The sequence below is a fragment of the Panthera uncia genome, assembly GCF_023721935.1.
Source record: "Panthera uncia isolate 11264 chromosome B3 unlocalized genomic scaffold, Puncia_PCG_1.0 HiC_scaffold_1, whole genome shotgun sequence".
Taxonomy (NCBI): domain Eukaryota; kingdom Metazoa; phylum Chordata; class Mammalia; order Carnivora; family Felidae; genus Panthera; species Panthera uncia.
The window spans coordinates 51,177,137-51,200,493 of record NW_026057582.1 but is presented as its reverse complement, the minus strand read 5'-3'; the positions used below and the strand labels follow the sequence as shown (position 1 = coordinate 51,200,493).

At 33.2% G+C, this 23,357-nt stretch overlaps 1 protein-coding gene across 1 annotated transcript in view; it reads right to left on the bottom strand.

Annotated features, from left to right (window-relative positions):
- The window catches only part of LOC125910313 (MAM domain-containing glycosylphosphatidylinositol anchor protein 2), a 331,066-nt gene that overhangs the window by 37,523 nt on the left and 270,186 nt on the right, over positions 1-23,357 (bottom strand). Inside the window, exons 9-10 of the mRNA XM_049614096.1 lie at positions 13,780-13,957; positions 9,710-9,730 (exon numbers count right to left, since the gene is read on the bottom strand). Of these exons, the coding sequence (XP_049470053.1) occupies positions 9,710-9,730; positions 13,780-13,957 (199 nt within the window). The remainder of the gene's footprint in view (positions 1-9,709; positions 9,731-13,779; positions 13,958-23,357) is intronic.

Sequence of the window (23,357 nt, the reverse complement as noted above, 5' to 3'; positions counted from 1 at the left end):
CTGTAATGAGGGTAGGCAGGAGTAACCTTTCTAGGTATCAAGATTTTCTTACTGAGATGTACCCTGCTTGAAATATAGGAGACAATAAAGGAGATGACAATGTCAACTAGACACAAAACTAAAATTATCTAAATAGAGAAATATTAAACATAGTTTATATATTTCATTCAAACCCATAAAACCTCTATGAAATCACAGGAATACTAACTCATGAGGCTCACAGAAGAGAAAACTTTGACTAAGCTGCGATAGTAAATGATGAAGTCAAAACCCAGTTCAGATTCCCTGGAATTCATAAAGATATAAGAATCTAAAAAACAGAGATTCTTGTTTTTCCCGCATCAGTGAGTTAGACTTATCCGACAGCTATCCCTGGAAGTGGAGCCCTTGAAGTTGGAATCATGCCCCTGAATTAATCTGTGTGTTTCTATACACTAACAATGAAGTATCTGAAAAAAAAAAAAATACGAAGAAAACCATCCCATTTACAGTATCAAAAAGAATAAAATACTTAGGGACCAACTTAACTGAGCAAGGGATGAAAGACATATGCATTGAAAACTGTAATACATTGATAAAAGAAATTAAAGACGACAAAATAAATGGAAATATCCTGTGTTCATAGATTAGAAGATTTAATGTTAAAATATCCATATTACTAAGGTGGTCTATAGATTCAATGCAATCCTTATGAAAATACCAATGGCACTTTTTTTATTAAAGTAGAAAACAATTTTTAAAATCCATATGGAACCATGAAAGACCTTGGACTGCCCATAGAGCTGTGAGCAGGAACAGAGCTGGAGGCATCACACTGAATAATTTTAAATAATAAAATATTATATATATATATATATATTTTTTTTTTAAATAAAGCATACAGATATATTTTTATATATTATATACATTTCATTATTTAAAATTATTCAGTGTGATGCCTCCAAATCTTAAAAAAAAAAAAGTTATCCTGCCAGTTGCAACAATATGGATGAAACTGGAAGACATGCTATGTAAAATAAGTCAGACATAGAAAAAAAAGACCCTACATAATATCACTTGCATGTGGAATCTAAAAAAAGTCAATATACAGAGAAGCAGAAAGTAATAGTGGTCTTTATCAGGGGCAGGTAGGGGGAAAATGAAAAGACACTGGCTAAAGAGTACAAAGTTGCAGGCATGTAGGATGAATAACTCTAGATATGATGACTGTACAGCATGATGACTACAGATAATAATATTGTATCATATACTAGAAATGCACTAAGAGAGTAGAGGTCATTACACACACACAAATGTAACTATGTGTCAAGATGATATGTTAATTAACTTGACTGTAGTGGTCATTTTACTATGTACCATGCACCCCTGAATAGGGACACCAATTCCTTACACAGTCGAAAATTCATATATAACTTTTGACTTCCCAGAAACTTAACTAGTTAAGTAGTTGACTGGAAGCCTTACCAATAACATAAACAGTCAATTAATACATGTTTTATATGTTATATGTTTTATGTACTGTAGCCTTCCAATAAAGTAAGTTAGAGAAAAGAAAATTAAGAAAATCTCAAGAGAAAATGCATCTACAATGTGGATTTTTAAAAAATCCATATAATAAGTGGACTTGCATAGTTTAAACCCGTGCTGTTTGAGGGTAGTATACATTTACATATATATATAAAGTATATATATATGTGTGTGTATGTATATATATATTATATTATATTTTACAACTTAAATATATGCAATTTTTATTTATAAAAAATAATAAAATAAAAAAAGAGTATGGTACTGCCATAAAAACATAACAGACAAATGGGACAGAATCGAGAGCCAAGAAAGAATTCTATGTATATGCAGCCAAATTATCTTGACGAAAGAGCCAGGAACACACAACGGGGAGAGAAAAGACTTTTCAAAAAATGTTGCTGGAAAACTGGACATCCATATGCAAAAGAATGAAAGTGGGCCCTAATCTCACACAATACATAAAAATAAATTCAAAAGGGATTAAATACTTTAATGTAAGACCTAATATTGTTAAACTCCTAGAAGAAAACATAGGGAAAAACTTTCATGACATTAGTCTTGGTAATGATATTTTGGATATGACAGCAAAAAACACAAGCTACAAAAGCAAAAATAAGCAAATAGAAATACATCAAACTAGAAAGCTTCTGCACAGCAAAAGAAACAACAGAGTGAAAAAGGCCACCTTTTTATATAAGGAAATCTTAGAACTCAATAGCAAAAAAAAAACCTGATTAAAAAATAAGGAAAAAACTTGGATAAACATTGCTCCCAAAAGATATATAGATGGGGCCAATAAGTACACAAGGAGCTCAACATTACTAATTATCAAGAAAATGCAAATCAAAATCCCAGTGAGGTATCACTTCACACCTGTTAGGATGGCAATTAAAAAAATAACAAGCATTGCCAAGCATGTGGAAAAATTGGAACCCTTGTACACTGTTATGGGAATGTAAAATGGTACAGGCAGTAAGGAAAACAGTAAGGAGTTTCCTCAAAAATTAAAAATGAAAGTACCATATAATTCAGCAATCTTATTTCTGGGTCTCTATCAAAAAAATTGCAACCATTTTTTTTTAATGTTTATTTTTGAGAGAGACAGAGTGAAAGCAGGAGGAGGGGCAGAGAGAGACATAATCCAAAGCAGACTCCATGCTCAGTTGGCAGCAAAGAACCTGACATGGGGCTCGAGCTCACAAATGTGAGATCATGACCTGAGTGAAAGATGGATGCTTAATCAACTGAGCTACCCAGATTCCCCCAAAATTGCAACCATTATCTCAAGGAGAGAATTGTACTCCCATGTCCATTACAGCACATTTCACAATAGCCAAAATATAGAAGTAACCTAAGTGCCCATCAATAGATAAATGGGTAAAGGAGATGTGGTATATATGTACGATGGAATATTATTCAGCCTTAAAGAAGAAAAACTTCCCATATGTGACAACTCTAATGAACCTGGAGTACATTATACTAAGTGAATTAAGCAAATCCTAGAAGAACAAATACTGCATGATTACACTTATGAGGAATCTAAAAGATCCAAATGCATAGAAGCAGAGAGTAGAATGGTGGTTTTCAGGGGCTGGAGGAAGATGAAATTGGGGAGATAGTGGTCAAAAGATATAAATTTTCAGTTTTGCAAGATGAGTCAGTTCTAGAGATCTGCTGTACAACATTATGCCTGTATATAACAATATTATATTGTATATTCAAACATTATTAGGAAGGTGAATCTCAGGTTAAGTGTTCTAATCACAATTTAAAAAAGAAAGAGAAAAGCAAAGACAGAAGGGAGGGAGGAAGGCTGGAAACCGGTAGGTAGGTAGGTAGGTAGGTAGGTAGGTAGAAGGAAGGAAGGAAGGAAGGAAGGAAGGAAGGAAGGAGAAGTAGAAAGAAAACCATTGGCATACACATTTAAAAAGTAAACAGAAACTCTCCCTTTGAATTTAAGGAATAAGTTTTTGTTTTATTTTGTTTTTGTTTTCAGATTCAAGACTTGCTGTACTTCTTTGTGTTTATTTATATTCCATATTATGAATAGGAATATTGATAGGGAGCATAAGCATTTAGTGAATTCTAAATCAGTACATTTCTGGATAAACAATATCCCATATAAAATATTTTCTAGCACATCTTTACACCATGGATCTTGTACTAAAGAAGACAGGACTGCCTGAGTCTAACAATTGAGATCTAATGTTGGTGACAGCAGGGTAGCTATATGCGTGGACTCGTTTCTTTAAATGTTTTTTAGGCACGACAGGGGATTCCTTTAGCTACTATTCTGGAGTTGTAATAAAGCAATCCCTGATTTTAAATGTTTTCAGTTGTTTAACTACATATTGTATACATACAAAGAAAATGTCCAAAAACAAAAGTAAAACTTCAGGATTTGTTTATAAATCTGGTGCCAAATCTTTTTATATTATTTAAAATTATATATAATGAATTTTTATAAGGACATTTAAACATATCTTTTGTGTAATTTAGCCTTGTTTCAAAAAAAAAAAAAAGAAAACTTGCCTACAAAAACAAAAGTTTTTAAAACCTGAAAATTTAAGTCTCTCATAGGAAAATTAAGCAAAAATACAGCTTATAAGAACCTAAAACATGTCTATAATTTTAGATACACCTAAAAGGCTTATTTTATAGATATCACAAGTTGTTCACAGTACGATTTAAGACTACAATAATTCATATTGGACAAAGATACATAAGTAATCTTAATAGTTCTTCATTACTTCTGTAGACATACATCTACAGTGAAGAAACCTATTACTGGAGAGATTTTATAAAAAAATAGAAAAAGTGGAAAAAAGACACCATTTTGGACTATAATAATCCTATGATTATCCTGTCATTATATGTTAAGTAATTATGTAAAAAGCTATTCATTAAAAAGTTTATTGGAATAAGGAATATCTTGATAGATAATGAAAAAGCCTCAGTCTGTAAAAATTTATCAAAAGTCAGTATTATATTAAATATTAAAAGATATCATAAAATAAGAAAGTAATATGGGGTGCCTGGGTGGCTCTGTCAAGTCGGGTGTCCGACGTTGGCTTGGGTCATGATCTCATGGTTCATGGGTTCGAGCCCCACGTTGGGCTCTGTGCTGACAGCTCAGAGCCTGAAGTCTGCTTTGTGGATTCTGTCTCCCTCTCTCTCTGCCCCTGCACAGCTCATACTCTCTCTCTCTCAAAAATAAATAAAACATTTAAAAAAACCTTTAAAAAATTAAGAAAGTAATACAGACCTAAAAACTGATCTAATCTTGAAAGTTTCACGAGATTTCTAACTACAACATAATTTTGGTGGTTTCAGGGGCTCCATAGAAATAAATTAATATATTTGAGATATTCTACATTACAAGGTTTCTAAAATTGTGCTTTACTTTTCAAATTCTTCTCAACATGATAAAGACAGATTAAAACTTGGGGATAAGCACTCTGATGCCCTGTAGTCCTCTAGCCCAATGACCCTCTTGCACCCACCCCAACCATTTCTTTATTTTTAACTTTATTTTTTTTAGCTTTACTGAAATATAATTGACAAAAAATATTATATACATTTAAGATATACAATGTGATGTTTTGATATACATTCTGAAATGATCACCACAGTGAAACATATTAATATATCCATCACTTCACGTATCACAAGTTACCATTGTTTTTCTTCCTTTCTTTTGGAGTTGAGAATGCTTAAGATCTACTCTCTTAGCAGATTTCAAGGATATAATACAGTATTGCTAAGCATAGTCACCATGCTGTACATTAGATCTCCAGAACTCACTCATCTAACATAACTGAAAGATTATATACCCTTTGACCAACATCTCCCCATTTCTCCTTCCCTTTTGCTCCTGGCAGCCACCATTCTACACTCCGCTTCTGCGTTTAACTATTTTAGATTCCATGTAAATGATATTATGCAGCATTTGTCCTTCTGTGTCTGGCTTATTTTATTTAGCATAATAAAATGAATTCATTGGTGTTGTCTCAAGTGGCAGAATAACATTCTTTTTAAAAGCTGTTTAATATTCTCCATTTTCTTTATCCATTAATCCATTGATAGACACTTAGATCATTTCCATTTTGTGGTTATTGTGAATAATGCTACCATGAACTTTGCATTGCAGATATTTCATCAAGACAGACATTTTATTTCCTTTGGATATTTACCTAGAAGTGAGATTGCTGGATCATTTGGTAATTCTATCTTTAATTTTTGGGGAACCTCTATACTGTTTTCTATAAAAAAAAATTTAATGTTTATTTTTGAGACAGAGAGACAGAGAGACAGGGAGAGGGAGAGAATGAGAGGGGGAGGGGCAGAGAGAGAAAAGACAGAATCTGAAGTAGGCTCCAGGCTCTGAGTTGTCACCACAGAGCTGGATGCAGGGCTCAAACTCAAGAACTGCATATCATGACCTGAGCCGAAGTCAGACACTTAACTGACTGAGCCATCCAGGAGGCCCTACACTGTTTTCTATAAAGGCTGTAGCAATTTACATACCCACCAACAATGTAAATGGTTAAAGAAACTGTCCCTTCCCTATTGTATGTTCTTGGTACTCTTGTCAAAAATAAGTTGACTGGAAATTCACACATTTATTTGTGAGTTCTCTACTTTTTTCTATAGGTCTAAATGACAGTTTTTATGCCAGTACCATTCTCCTTTGATTACTGTAGCTTTGTGATGTATTTTAAAATCAGGAAGTACAATGCGTTCAGCTTTATTTTTCTTGCTCAACATTACATTAGCTATTTGGGATCTTTAATGGTTCTGGATGCATTTTAAGATTGTTTTTTGTATTTATGTAAAGAATGTCATTGACATTTTGGTAGGGATTTCACTAAATCTGTAGATTGTTTGGGAAAATATGGATATTTTAACAATATTCTTCTAATCCATGAACGTGGGATGTCTTTCCATTTACCTGTCTTCTCTAATTTCCTTCAACAATGTGTTATAATTTTTAATGTAGAAGTCTTTTACTTTTTTGGTTAAGTTTATTTCTAAATTATTTTTATTTCTAAATATTTTATTCTTTTGTTTTTGAGTGGGATTGTTTTCTTAATTTCATCTTCAGAAAGTTCATTGTGAATATACAGAGATGTCACAGGTTTTTGTATGCTGATTTTATATCACATCACTTTACTTAATTTGTCCATTAGTTCTAACTTGGGATTGATATTTTAGAGTGGGTTATTACAATAAATTTTCTTTTTAGTTTTAAGCTGTTTTCTTGAGGTAGTGAATTTTCATGGATATGCATTCTTTGTATTATAATGCATATTTATGGTTATATGAATTTCATATATATACACATACCGTCTTGTACTTATAATCTCTAACATAAAGCAAATGAAATCCAAAAACAAACTTTCTGAAATCCAAAAACAAAGTTCTGAATTTTAACAATTTGCTTTTCAAAAAATTTAAAACCTCTTTACAGTGGGAAATTTCAACTCCATTGGTGAGGTACTTGTGAGGTCTCAGAATTCATTTCAATTGAAATTCAACTTTTTCCTGTTTTATTTTCAATTAACACAGTCCAATCATGGACTAAACTTCAGGTTTGGTCCAAGGGTGCCCTTCCTGAGGAACAAGACATGTATGAGAAGGGCAACTGAGCACTGCTGCTGCTCTACCAGAGGACTGCAGTTCTCTGACAACTAATCATCCTTCCTTTCAGTTCAAAAGACTAACCAAAAGAGTTTTTAAAAGACACTATAAATAGAAGGCCTTTCTCTTTTAAATTTAAAAAGTCAGTTTTTTTTAGTCTAATGAAGAATCCTACTATGATAAAATTCATGGACTTACTCTATATAGATATTTTGGAAGTAGATACCTAGGATAAATAGATTCACCTGAAGACTATATAAGTTGTTATACGCAAAAGAGCATTTAAGGTTAGTTTGATTTGTTGTCAATATAGGTCTCATATTGTATGTATTTTTATGTCAAAAATATAAAAATAATTACCCTTTTTAAAAAAATACCCTTATAAATTATGGAAATCATCGTATGATGTTTACTAAAAAGTCTTTGTTCTAAACAATTCTTTTACCGTATCGAAACTTGGTAAAATTTTTAAAAAGTACAGTAGTTGGGGCGCCTGGGTGGCTCAGTCGGTTAGGCATCCGACTTCGGCTCAGGTCATGATCTGGTGGTCTGTGAGTTCTAGCCCCGCATCCAGCTCTGTGCTGACAGCTCAGAGCCTGGAGCCTGTTTCAGATTCTGTGTCTCCCTCTCTCTCTGACCCTCCCTCGTCATGCTCTGTCTCTGTCTCAAAGATAAATAAATGTTAAAAATTAAAAAAAAAAAAGTACAGTCAGTGGAAATCTTTGGCATAGAGAGTTATACTGGAAATTATTTTAAAAATAGAAAATCCAACTCATTGTTTGACTATAAAAAAAATGCTTATGAGGAAGAAGTTGGTAACTATCACCTAAAGGATACAAGCTTTTAAAAGAAACACTCAAATTCTAATTAATATTGTTCATCTTCAGGGCACATTTCTGGCTTCTGTAATGTTTGAACATCATACTCCAGACACACTGAGCTTTGCTCAGTAATTATCTGAACATGACCTTCGTTCTGATGACAGGCTTGCCTTTCCTCACCTTCTTCACCAAAGGGACCTTTACTCAATGTTCAGGACCCAATTAAAATAGCATCATGTCTTCTGTAAAACTTCACTTGCCAAAAAATTAATGGTACTTATTACATTGTATGGAAGTAACCTGTTAGCAAACAAAGTCTACTGTTTATTTATGTATGCATTTTTTCCAGTAAATTGAAGCTTCTCACAAATATTTCCTGAACTGAAATATTTGTCGATTTTTCCTGTATCTAATCTTCCCATGACAACTCTTTTTAAACACTTCTACTGAAATTATAGTCAGAGAATTTACCTTCAAAAAATTATAATCAATATAGTAATTAAATAGCAATAGTACCCTGGGTGGAAGCCAGGGAGAACCTGATTTATGCAATTAATTCATCTTGAAACTGTCGTGTTGTTCTTTTTACAAATGATCATTGAACACCTGCTAAATATAAGATGCTGTGATAGACAAAAAGATAGTGAGATAATAGCGAGAAATTAGAAACATATTTAGCTCTTAATCTACTGGGGAATATGACAAAATAAAAAATAGCTGACCACATAGATGAAGATAAATTGTTACAGAAAATCAAATGGAGAGAATACTTAGTGCAGAAAGAAGCATTTGTGCTAAACCTTATAAGTGAACCTCAAAGACTTGAGGATATCCACATTAAAGGGTCATTGGTGAGAACAAAATGAAGTGTGCATGAAAGAAATATGAAAATAGTAAAGACCCATAAATGTATTCAGTGTTATGATTTGGATATGTGGAAATGGAGTAAAAGAGGATCTTTAGTAGAAAATAAGGTAGAAGCATGTTGTGTAGTATGGTATTGGTGATATAATCCTTGAAAGGCCATGGTAGAAAAGGAAACATAGTAAGATGAGAAAAAAGACCTGCACATTTTCTTCAGTAAGTATAGGTAATGGAGAATATTGGATGGATGGGAGTAAGAATGTAAAGTGACTCTCCATTCTTTTATTAGCCAAGAACAATATATTCCTAGGCACAAAATAAAAAAACACAAGTCAATCTTTAATGTGAAATATTATCAACAGGATGGTGAAGAGACTATCTTCTTCATTAAAAATGAGGATAAAGATTAGTGATCCAAGAAAAATATTGATTCAACTATTTGAATACCAACTTTCTAAGTAACTATAACCTTTTACAACTGGAATGTAGAAATTTAAAAAGAAAATTAAAGAAACAAATAATAGCAATATAAATGATATGCACTGCTACAAAAGATAAAAAAAAAATCCCCCAGTTAAACATATAACAAATGTTAAGTTGTTGGAAATGGCTCCCTATTTAGGAAAAATTATGAAAATCAATAACCAATGTTAAATAATTTGTCTTCATACCCATGTCCATAAAAATTTAAAATTTACAATTCACATTTAACGCCAGTTTTATTGTTTCTAAGCCATTCCATCTTAAACAAAATATGAACAGTTGCTAAATAATCCTTGTATGCCTATGAATTTTTTTATTTTTCTTAACTGTGAAATGCTGTACAATTATTAAAGTAAAAAAAATATACTTACTCAAATGAGGATTAACAGGAGCTACAAGAAAAGCAAAAAACTAATGTTAGCATGGCTTGAATGTCTTTTATAAATAAAGGTCTAATCAGTGTCTCATAGTTCCTTATCAAAACTTAATGATCTCCCCCACTGTGACCATGGAGAATTGTGTCTGCAATCCATTTTGTTCTAGAGGATTGAATAGAATCTACTTTGGAGCTCAGCAATAACAGTCTCAAAGTACCCAAAAGATCAATGCTAAATAGCATGTGGGATTTGTTCATTTTTCCAAGGAATGGAGTTGCTGATCTTTTATATCTTAACCAGTGCAAAAATCCCCAGAAATCAAAACTCAGGCTGACAGTAGGCCAACCTATAATCTAGATGGTTTAACAATGAAAGCAATTATCCAACAAAGATTACATTTTAGGGTTTTTTTTTTTTTTGTTTGTTTGTTTTTTGCAGTTATCTACTTCTGGTGAAAATAACATGGTATATATGAAAATAAGACATTCCTTATATCATGTTATTACACACCCTAAAACAAACTGCTGTACCAGTGCTGTTTTGTCTAATCACACACACACACACACACACACACACACACACACACATGGTTTTCAAATAAAAACCAATACATTTGCATTTTTGTGCACCAGAAGACCTATTTATTTCAAAAAACTAATTGTGCTTACCATAAAAGTGACAACTGATGTCTACCTGAAGAGGAATGAGTACTTTACATTTTACTGAAACAACAAAAATATATCTAATCCAACAGTTAAAATGTTATCTGTGTAAAATCATTAGTCATTTATCACTTCGAGAGCAAATTTCATTCTGGATAAAGTAAAGCATTACCGTAGTCTACCAGGATTACAAGAGGGAGTTACTCTAACTTGTGAAATTTGTCTGTTGTTAATTCCTAGTGTTTGCCATTAACCACTTTTGTTAAACTTGGACATTACAGGTAAAGTATGATAGTGAAAAAGGCACACACATACACAAAGTGTGCTCATGATAATTGTTACATGAGTACACTGACATCAGTTTTAACAAAGTGAGTTAGTTTCTCAAGTATTTTTACTATTTCTTACAGAAGACAGATTATTTCTATTAACTTTATTTTTCTCATTGTTTTGCCCATTGCAAATATGAAATACACAATATAGAGAAGGGACTATATATCTACTAGTTGCACTGAAGTGAAGAAAAATAATTCTTTTTCTTGCAAGATATCAATATATTATCTTCCAAAAATTAATTAGTAAAAAATTAAAATTATTTCATAATAATATAAAAGTTTAATTTGTCTATGTATTATCTCACAAAGAAGTAAATATCTTTGAATTATAATTTCGTTCTAAAAACTATGTCACATCTACAGTTAACCTATGAACAGACTGAGTTTTAATTGAGTCTTCTGCTACAATATTATTAGTCACCAAATTTACTGTAAGTAGCAGATTTAACCTTGTGAAAATTTGCCATTCTCAATTCTAAATATTGCAGTCAGTCCATTTTGCTTCTCTTTTCAATTGTACTTTCATGTGTGATTTTTTATAAATGTCTAGATACCATTTAAGTAAACTTTACCCAAATCTATATTATATAAAATAAATTTTAATTAAAATGTTTAAGATTTTAATAAGTATGCCTAAGAATGTAAAAATAATTAAAGTTGAAACTACAATAATATCTATTCTCCAGATTTATTTTCCATTTTAGTCTGTTGCCTTAGAGTTTTCAATAAAACTACTGAGATTTTAAAGATGTTTTTTCTCTATATCGCTTTAAGGAAAGTCATATAATTTCTAAATATAGCAAAGCAACATGGATCCTCTATCATGAAAGGGTGAACTAACCCCAGTTCTATTCAGAATTTGTCATTTCATAGTTGTTTAACTCTGTGGTTGTTTAACTCTGTTTAACTGAAACTTTCTGGGTCCTAATATCTTCATTTTTTACATGAATGGATATTAATGCATTGTTTCTAATGACCATATTAAGTAGTCTATAGTTTTATAACTTAGGGACAGGGAACATAAAATTAGTAAAAAGGAGATAATAATTCATAATTTATAAGACATATAAAATTAAAATTTTAGAAAAAATATATTGAGATGCTATCTAATTGTGTGTCCAATGGGATCATGGAGGTTATTAGAGAATAACAATTGTTATAGCCACTAAAATTTATTTATTTTTAATTTATTTGAGAGAGAGTGAGAGAGGGAGGATGCATGAATGGGAGAGGGGCAGAGAGAGAGAGAGAGAGAGAGAGAGAGAGAGAGAGAGAATTCCAATCAGACTCTGTGCTGACAGCGAACCTGACGCGGGGCTGCATCTCACGAACTGCGACACTATGATATTATTATTATTATTATCCTGTTAATATTCTATTTTATATTGTATATCTTTTTCAGTGAAAACTGAATATATCTAATTGATGAAAAAAGAGTGAAGAAAAGTGATTTCATGTGAAAAGCAATTCTAGTGAGTTTTTTTTTTAAGTTAATTTCTTTTGAGAGAAAGAGAGAGACAGTGAGAGAGTGCTCACACATGTGCAAGCAGTGGAGGGGCCAACAGAGAGGGAGAGATAGAATCCCAAGCAGGCTCCATGCTGTCAGCACAGAGCCCCCAACACAGTGCTGGATCTCACGAACCAGGAGACCATCACCTGAGCTGAAATCAAGAATTGGAAGCTTAACTGACTGAGCCACCCAGGTGCCCCAAATCCAATGAGTTTTTTTTAATAATTTCACTGTATTTTTTACTTTTGATAGTATTCACTGTTTCCCTCTTAAGTAGGAAAAAATCCGCCTAATGCTAAACTGAATGGAGAACTTCAACCACAAAAAGCTACATTCTATTAGTTTTTAATTCAAGCCCTGGTAATCAATGATAAAAAGAATAATATTTCACTAAAGTAATAAAGTAAATATGAAATATGAATCATTCAACCCTGAAAAACATTGACAGTTCTAGAGGTAGCCACTGAACATTATAAATTTCAACTGAAAAATTCACATAAATTTCAGTCAATATTAATCTGTTTCACCAACATACACACAAAAACACTCACATACATTTAGCTATTTTTAACATTAGCAATCTAAAAGAAAAAAATGACCAAAAAAATAACCTAGGATGTACTTCAACAGATGAATGGATCAACAGACTGCAATATGGCTGTACAATGGGATATTAAGCAATAAAAAGAAATGCACCATCGAGCCTCAGACGTGGAAAAACCTTAAAGGCATATTGCTAAATGAAATAAGTTAGCTTGAAAAAGCTATATGCTGCATTATTCCAACTATGCAACATTCTAGAAAAAGCAAAACTATGGACAATAGAAAGATCACTGGTTGTCAGGATTGGAGGGCGTGGGTGGGGATGGATAAACAAGGGGAGCACAGGGGACCCACAGAGCAGTGAACCTCTTCTGTATCATACTGTGATGATGAATAAATAATATTATCTACTTATCACAATTAATGTAATTGTCCAACACAAATAATTTTAAACCCTAATGCAAACTATTTGTCACTTTAACAATACATCTATGTTCTTTAATCAATTGTACAAAGTGTACCATGCTAAAGAAAGATGTTAATAATAGGGGAAACTGTGTCGGGGGAAAAGGACATACATGGAAGCTCTCTATACTTCCTGTTCAATTGTTTGTGAATCTAGAAATTCTCTAAAAAATCAAGTCCATCAATTAAAAACCAAGCATTGATAATATTTGCTCATTTCTTAATGACAAATTTTAGAGCCATTAAGAATTTGAAAAAAATATGCAAAATTATTGCATCATAACTTATGGGATAGAAAATAAAAGGACACTGTTGGCTTTATCACAGAGATTCAATGTTAACTAAAATATTATTCAACATCTCTACATTTAAAACAAATATTACAATACATGATGATTTAGTTTTCTGTTTTCTCTTTTTGTCACTTGGCTGATGACCCAGAAGGTCAATATGCTAAATTTTAGTTTATGTCCAAATTTAGTAGATAGTTGCATTGTACATATTCCAGACACTTTAATATGCAAAAAATACTTATAAAGTACTACTTACCGCTGTATTTGATGACACGGATTGTTGAATCTCCTTCACCAAATTTGGTGAGAGGAGTTAGTCGGACTTCATAAGCCTCTGGTTTAATTAGCTCAGTCAAGTTATATGTAATTAGTTCTCCCTTTTGAATATTTCCATTTATTTTAATCTCCTGTTCCCACCAACGCTGCTGTCCAGCCTGAAATCAAAGGAATTAGGTAATAATGTTCCCAATATTTTCTTCAGAGATATTTACTATGTTCAAGAAAGCTTTCTAAAATTTTACTAAATAAAAAAGTGTATTATATTGTACCTTTATATTTACATTATATTGTACATTATATTATATTCAAGTTTCTAGAATAAGCAACAAATTTGGTAGATATTTCCACACAGATGTTTGCAGATAATTACCAAATTATCACAGAATACTTTGGCTGATTAAACAGATTTAATATGCCATCTTATTAAGAGTCAGAAGATAAAACAATAGTGTCTATTGCTGTCTCAATCTGAAGCTTAGAGAGATACAAGTTTAACTACTTTTTTTTTCTTTATTAAAGTTTTTAAATTCCAGTTAGTTAACATACAGTGTAATATTAGTTTCAGGTGTACAATATAGTGATTCAACTCTTCCATACATCACCCAGTGCTCATCACATGTGCCCTCCTTAACCCCCAGCACCCATTTCACCCTTCCCCCCACCCACCTCCCCCATGGTAACCATCAGTTTCTTCTCTATAGTTAAGAGTCTGTTTCATGGTTTGCCTCTCTTTTTTCCCTTTTGCTTGTTTGTTTTGACTCTTAAATTCTACATATGAGTGAAATCATACGGTATTTGTCTTTCTCTGACTGACTCATTTCACTTAGCATAATATTCTCTAGCTCCATGTATGTCACTGCAAATGGCAAGATTTCATTCTTTTTATGGCTGAGTAATATCTCATTGAGTATATACACCAAATCTTCCTAACATCAACTGATCTTCTTTGACAAACAAGCAAAGACAATACATGTGGAGCAAAAACAACCTTTTCAGCAAACGGCGATGTAATGTTGGGCATCCATATGCAAAATACTAAATCTAAATACCAACTTTATACTTTTCATGATATTTAACTAAAAATGTATCACATACATGTAAAACATAAAACTACAAAGCTACTAGAAGGTAAAATAGGAGAAAATCTAAATGACCATGGGTTTGGCAACAACTTTTTAGATATAATACCAAAAGTACAATCTAGGAAAGAAATAACTGATAAGCTGGACTTCTTTGAATTAGAAATTTCTACCCTACAAAAGATATTACCAAGACTATTGAAAGACAAGAACAGACTAGGAGAATATATTTGCAAAAGGCACATCCAAAATATATAAAGATCTCTCAAAATTCAACAAGAAAACAAATAACCCAATTAAAAAATGGTCCATGGATCTTAACAGAAAAGATGTTCCACACTGTATGTTATCATAGAAATGCAAACCAAAACAATGAGATGCCTCTGCAAACCTATCAAAAGAGTCAAATTCCAGAACACTGACAACAGCAAATATTGGTGAGGCTGTGGATCAAAAGTAACTCTTATTCATTGCTGGTGGGAATGCAAAATGATATAACCAATTTGGAGGATAGTTTTGGTTTGTCTGTCTGTCTGTTTGTTTGTTTTATTTACAAAACTAAACATACCCTTACCATATAATCAAGCAATTATGCCCCTTGGTATTTACTCAAAGGGGCTGAAAATATGTCTGCACAAAACTCTTTCCATGGATGTCTATAGCAGTTTTATTCACAATGGGCAAAACTTGGAAGATACCAAGATGTCCTTTAGTAGATGAAAGGACAAATACACTGTGCTACAACCAGACAATGGATATTACCAGTGCTAAAAAGAAATGAGCAATTAAGACATGAAAATACTTAGAGGAAACTTAAATGCATACACTAAATGGAAGAAACCAATCTGAAAAGGCTACATACTGAGTGATTCCAACTGTATGACACTCTGGAAAAGGTAAAATTATGGAGACAGTAAAAAGATCAGTGGTTACCAGGAGTTCGGGGAAGGAAGAGATACATAAGCTGAGCACAGAGAATTTGGGGGGGGGGCGGGCAGTGAAACTACTCTGCTTGATGATATAATGGTGGATACATGTAATTATAAACCCACAAAATGTGAACCCCAATGTAAATTATGGACTTTGGCTGATAACAGTGGATCCGTATAAGTTAACCAATTGTAACAAATGTACTACTCTGTTGCGGGATGTTGTTACTGGTGGAGGCTATGCCTGTCCTGGGGCAGGGGGTATATGGAGGAGAATCATTGAATCTTCTGCTCAGTATTACAATGAACTTAAAACTACTCTAAAGGAATAAAGTCTTTAAAAAAAATCTGTTGTGTCACTTCATAATTTTTTCTTTGCATACATTTTCAGTTTTTTAAATTCATATAAGTAGCGTAAATATAGTTACCTTATAAACATGTACCTGATATTTTTATATCTGAAGTCTATAGTATCCTTGTTCTTGGCACTTTTCTCTTTGTATTATCTTGCTTATTTTTAACTGTATGTTGACCATGTGACTAAAAACATTATTTATGGGGGTTCTTTGCAGTCTAAAATACAGATATATTCCTTTAGGGATATGCCTTTGTTTCTGACACAATCCTACGCACATCAACAGTATGGTTCACTTTTATTTTCACAGATTAAAGTGGAGGTGATCCCTTGCTTTGGGAAGACCTTGTGTTTTGAATCCTGCCTGCTTCACCATGCCAAATTATAAGACTCAAAGTTCAAGTTTATCTGGCTTGGTGAGCAGCTGAAGGCAAAAGCATTTGAGTGGGACATACCAATTAAAATACTTTGATTTTCCATTTTCCCTTACATTTGTGTCTAGTAATATATATACATACATATACATATATAATTAAATGTACATACAGATATTTTGCATATATTTATATATTTGTTTGTTTTCTGAGTGTGGGTTAGTTTTAATTATATAGCCTAATCTGCTATGTTTCTGGAAATGTAAATCTCAAATATGCCATTATAGCAGGATAGAAAAGTGACAAATAAAATTATGGAATAAAACAGAAAGCTTTTATATATATACTTGTGGGGATTTTCACATAGAAGGCAGAAAAAGATATATCATCAAATTGGTATGTATATGGAAAAAACATGAATTTGATGTCTACCTCACATCTTATATAGAAACAGTCTCTGGAAATCAAATAAGACTTAAATTTAAAAGGCAAAAGTTTAACCATTTAGAAAAAAAATACAGAAGAATGTCATTATGACTTCAAGTAAGACATTTCTTTCTGAAACAGAATAGAAAAGCACAATTAGTAAAGGAAAATACTGATAAATTAGGCAAACTTAAATTTGAAGTTAATATTAAATTTAAAATTTTGATATACAAAGTTCTTCTCATCAATGCTCCCCATTAAGCAGCCAAAATAAAGGCAAAGGTTTGAAGAAGATATTTAGAATAGTACAGCTAACAGTCTTCTAACTTAAGAAAAATAATTCAATAGCAAAATCAGACTGATAGGAACAGGTATTTCATAGATGTGGAAACCTGAATAACTAAAGAAAAGGCTCAGTCTCATCATGAATCAAGAAAATGGAAATTAAAATCATAATACTATTTCCCACCATCAGATAAACTTATAAAATAACAATATTAAAGTTTGATGTAGATATAAAGCAATGAGAATTTCCTGTCAAGAACCAGCAGGGTGGGAGGAGTAGAGGGATGGGCAAGAATTTACTCCACTTAACAAGCTAAGACATTGGGGGCACCTGGGTGGCTCAGTCGATTAAGCCTCTGGCTCTTGATCTCAGCTCAGGTCATGATCTCAGGATCCAGCTCTGTGCTGACAGCATGGAGCCTGCTTGGGACTTTCTCTTTCCCTCTCTCTCTGTGCTCCTCTGCTATCTTTCTCTCTCTCTCAAAATGAATAAATCAACTTAAAAAACAAACAAACAAACAAACAAACAAACAAACAAACCAAGAAGTTAGCCGTCAACAGTATTACAGATACTAGCAGAAGACTGGAGACAACCAGGTCAATGAAAAGGACTCAGAATACAGCAGACAGCATGAACGTTACATTCAGATCAGTTCCCCTTGTCTCCTAAGCCCCACAGTGGTGACGCAGAAGTGGCCAGGTTGAAGTGCACATGCCTACGGTTTGTATCACATCTGGGGGATCCTTAGCTTAAAAATCCTTAGTATCTCCCCCACCTTTGCTCATTTGTTTTGTTTCTGAAATTCTACATATGAAAGAAATCATGTTATTTGTCTTTCTCTGACTCATTTGGCTTAGCATAATACTCTTGAGCTTCAAACCAAGAAACAGATCTTTTCTTTAAATTTAATTTTATTTATTTTTAGAGAGAGACAGAGAGAAAGCAGAGGAAGGGCAGAGAGAGAGGGAGACAGAATCCCAAGCAGGCTCCACACTGTCAGCACAGAGCCCGATGGGGGGCTCAAACTCATGAACCATGAGATCATGACCTGAGTCAAAGTCAAGAGTCGTACATTTACCCAACTGAGCCTCCCAGGCGCCCCACCAACTCGTTTTTTCCTAAACTTTATTTATTCTGAGAGAGAGACAGCATGAGTGGGCGAGGAGCAGAGAGAGAGAAAGAGGGTACTGTCAGTGCAGAGCCCAATGTGGGGCTGGAACTCAAGAATTGTGAGATCATGACCTGATCTGAAACCAAGAGTCAGACACTTAACCAATTGAGCCACCCTGGCATCACTCTTAAACTATGGAGAACAGACTGATGGTTACTAGAGGGAAGAAGCATGGGGGGATAGGTTAAATAGGTGATGGGGAGTAAGGAGGGCACATGTGATGGGCAATGGACGGTGTATGGCACTGTTGACTCACCAAATTGTACACCTGAAACTAATATTATACTGTATGTTAACTAACTGGAATTTAAATAAAAACTTTAAAAAAAACCTTAGTATTTTAAAACTGACAGTAACAAAACCTGCTCAACCATTACAGAAAAGGGAAATTAATTATTATACTGGATGTGAAACAGATCTCTGCTCCCTCTGCCCTAGAGGGAGACAATATCTCTATTTTCTAAGGATGTTTGCTATGCAAATGACCTTGAAAAGATAGGCTGGAAAAAAAAAAAAAGACAGTGCTTTTGCACACAAGATATTCAAAAAGGCGAGACATCCATGGAAAATGGTCTTCTAAAAATACAGTCTTGATGAGTATGTAAACTGAAGAGCCATTTGGCAATAAAAACAATATTACATTGAAAACAGACAAACTCTTGTATTTGTACACAAGGAAACAGAAATATCCATGGCATAGTAATCACAGAAAATGATCTGAACCTCAATAAGAGATAAAATAATAAAATTATAGACTCTTCATAAAATATAATACAAAATATAGCACGAAAAATGAACCTAAGCAACACGTATTACCATGGACAAATTTCACGAAAGTCATATTGAGCAAACTTAATTTTGAAACAGGCATGTTCTAAAAATTAAGTTCAAAGTATGCATTTTGAAGGATGCATAGATATGTATTGGGTATAAAGAAATGCAGAAAAAAGTAAATACAAGTTCAAGATACTGGTCAGGTGGGTTAGGAGAGCACCAAGAGAAGATTTAATTGTGAGCAGTAAACAAAGGACTTCACTCCATTTGGTGATTTTTTTTGTTATTGTTGTTTTAGATTGGTGACAGATATACAAATTATGATGGTATTATTTGTGTATATGCCTGAAATATTTCTCTTTGTTTTTCAAAGAGAGAGCTGTAGAATAAAAGTTAGAGACAGGCAATTGTGAATTTTCTTAGACTCTGAGGCAGTGGGGCCTTGTGTTGCTTCCTACATCTACATCTGTGGCTACTCCCCTTTCCTTGATGGGCAGCTTCTCCTTTTCCTGAGTTCTAAGTGTTGATGGTCTCCAGAGTTTTATATGCTGTATTTTTGATACTCTGTATCAGTGGTTCTCACATTTTGGCATGCATGAGTATCATGGCGCAATCTTGTTAAAAACCAAAACTCTAAGTCTTAAGCACCAGTGTTTCTTCTTTAATAAGGTCTAGAAATACAATTTTCCAATGAGTTTAGAAATGTAATTTTTAAAAACCACCTCTTCCTTCACAAGGAAGTTTAGGTGCATATGATCCCGGGCTACATTGGATGAGGCACAGCTCAGTCTTGCTAGACCACCTCATTGATAGTGCCTAACTTGTATGGTTAGGTCAAGTTAAAACAAAACAGAACAAAACAAAACAAAACAACAAAAACAGAAACAACCCCCCACCCACTATATCTATTAGTCCTTACTATGTACCAAGCACTATGTTAACTGTATTATACTTGTTATATTTAATCTACCACAACTCCTAGTAAGTAGGATCTAATACTGGCCTTAGTTTGCAAATGAGGAATCTGAGGCAGAGAGAAGTTAAGGTAATGCTTCTAAGGTCATATAGCCAGAGAGTAGCAACTGCAAAATTTGGTTGCACCAAAAATAACCTCAACACTCATCACTTTTTCCTGCTTCCCTAGAATTTATTCCTTCCTTTTGTTTATAACAGAGCCTTATTTATTTAGTTATTACACACTTATTGTACTTTTTCTTGCATATAGATTATAATCCAGAAACAATTTCTTAATTATTTTTAAACCTGCAGTGTCTGGCCATTAGCTTGATAAAGATGTGATAAGATTAAATTCTAACATGCAGAGTGTATTTAACTGGCCCCCAAGGAGTGCAGCAGGAAATCCAACGTAGTTACTGATAACCACATACAATCACTGAATTCATATACAGGGGTAAAAATGGAACATAAAACCTAATTGCCCAGAAACTATTTTACTCATGCATAGTTGATACTAGATACTACAAGGTTCCTATTAGTTCTGGAGGTTAAGTATTCTATAAAGTAATATAATATAAATGCCAATTTCTTTCACTGTTTTTAGGTCTTAAACTAAAGGCAAAGTACAATTATTTCAGAAAATAGTAAAAGAAGTTCAAACTCACAAAAATACATACAGAATAATTTGACATTTAACCGCTATCTAACGACAAACAAGTTTAATCAAGGTATACTCTTCTGGATGTTAATATAAGTTCAAAACCACTCAATATTTGTAGTACATCCCAAGGGAAGATTGTAGGTATTCTGTGGTTATAATGGGATGTTCTACTCAAGTAATTTTAGTTGGCAGATACATTGATGTTGTTACTTATCGCAAACTCTAGAGTACATAACTTCATATGTGTATTAAAAAAGCAATAATTTTGATCCCAATTCTTTAATTTAAAGCTGTAATGAAAGTATACACTTCTGCAGTTGAGGAATAAGCAACTAAATATTTTATATTGTATCTCAGTGAGCTGTGTAAAACGTAAAAATGCAAAACTAAATGTAGTGTTTGCACACTACAGAAGAAAATGCAACATTAGCACAATGTTTGGAGGTAATACCACAAAACCTTCAGAGAACACAGGACCCACATCATAACTACAAATGACAGTCCCAGAGCATACCCCATAAACATGTTCATATGAAAGCAATGTGTTAAAAAATCTTATCATTTCAGGTGTTAAAAAAATTTCCATTTAACTTACTTTTCCTAGGAGATACATTCTTTTCAAATGATTTAGGGGATGACCTCAAAACCTAAAAATCCCCTACAATGAATCATTTTATTAAAAGCTGCAGTTTCCTTTTTTTAACCACAGATGATAACTAAAAGGCCATTGTTGAAAAGGTTTCAGGGGGGAAATATTAATTAAATTTTTTTAGTTTTAAAAGGAACACAATTAGCTCCTTTAAGTAGAAGTCTGCAGTGGACTCTGACATGAGGTTGGGGGAGGAAGTCCTTTTTCAGCCTATAAACCTTTTTCAGCCTGATAATGAACTCCAATGAAAGATACTGTCTAAATGAGGACCCTAAAGGAGAAGACAGAGTCCACCAACTGAATACAAGACATATACATGGTTTATACGATTTTGCTGTAAAATAAAAGAAAAATATTGATATACCCATATTATAGGAAACTTCCATTCATGTTTGTTTACCAGGTACGTTGCTAATAAAAATAACAGCTGATGTTAAAAATCCAGGTATTGCAGACCCTAAATCATACACTCATATAATTACCCCATAGAATATAAACTAGCTAAGATAACATTTCAGTGGGTTAAAATCCAGATGTCTTATAGCCTCAAATAAAGGTGACATAGGCTTTAAGATGCACTATTACTTTTTTTTTTTTTTAATTTTTAAAATTTTTTAAATTTATTTTTGGGACAGAGAGAGACAGAGCATGAACGGGGGAGGGGCAGAGAGAGAGGGAGACACAGAATCGGAAACAGGCTCCAGGCTCCGAGCCATCAGCCCAGAGCCTGACGCGGGGCTCGAACTCACGGACCGCGAGATCGTGACCTGGCTGAAGTCGGACGCTTAACCGACTGCGCCACCCAGGTGCCCCAAGATGCACTATTACTTTAATAACACCTGAGAGGATAAAGGAATAATAACATAGCATTAAAGGTACCTTATTTCTATTTTCTACTACTAATAGTATACATTTAACCTTTAATTACATACCCTTTCTTCCGTTGTTACTACAAATTTGTGTCTTACTCTTTTCACACTTGGTATGAATTCTTCTGAATTAGAGTCATTTTTTCAACACCCTTGAAATGTTTGTTTTTTTCAGGCTTTGCTTAATATCATAAACAATTAATGCCTTTGGAAGTGACAGTACATATTTTTAAATATACAGATGTTTAATAGTTTTCATCTGCCATTCTTCTTTGGAAGCTAGTATTATTGTTCTTAATTGAATCGTGTTTAGTGAAAGCTATGTAGCTTTAGTTGAAAGCTAGCCTGAAGCTTTTGGCAGACTGATTTGTAACTAGTCCTTCAACAGACTGCTTCATCTACAACTGAAGATTTTGTGTTACCTTCTGAGGTATGTGGGCAACAATTGCATTTCCAAATGTGACATGGCCAAGGTCATTGCCAAGTAAACAGTGCCTTTTGTCTCAGTGTATATCACATTGCCGTATTAAAGGTTTTTTAGAAAGCATGTAGGGATCTGTATTTAAATCAGAGTTAAAATAATGTAAATAATGCAAGCGAGGGTAACCATCAAATTGATAGAGATCTATACAGAGGAAAATATGTATCTGATTAGACAATAATGTCTGCTAAGTAATTTACTCTATTGCCTAAATGCTGGCAAATTCATTTTAATAAATACCATATGATGGATCCAAATATGGAACACTAGAAAGGTGGGGTGGAGAGACAGAATTGAGGAATGATAGCAGTGCTTTCAGGACAAATGACCTAGTACTCTGTTGTAATCTTATTTGTAAAATTCAATAACAGCCATAGTGACACTAAAATCGTTTGACTTAAAAACACATTCTCATAATTTAATGTAAGTAATGCATGTTTCCATGTATATTTTAATTTCAGATTTATCCATAAACAAAATAATAGATGCTACATAATAGTGATCTCAGTTAATAAGTGGTTGATAACTTCTTTTGGGAAAGTTA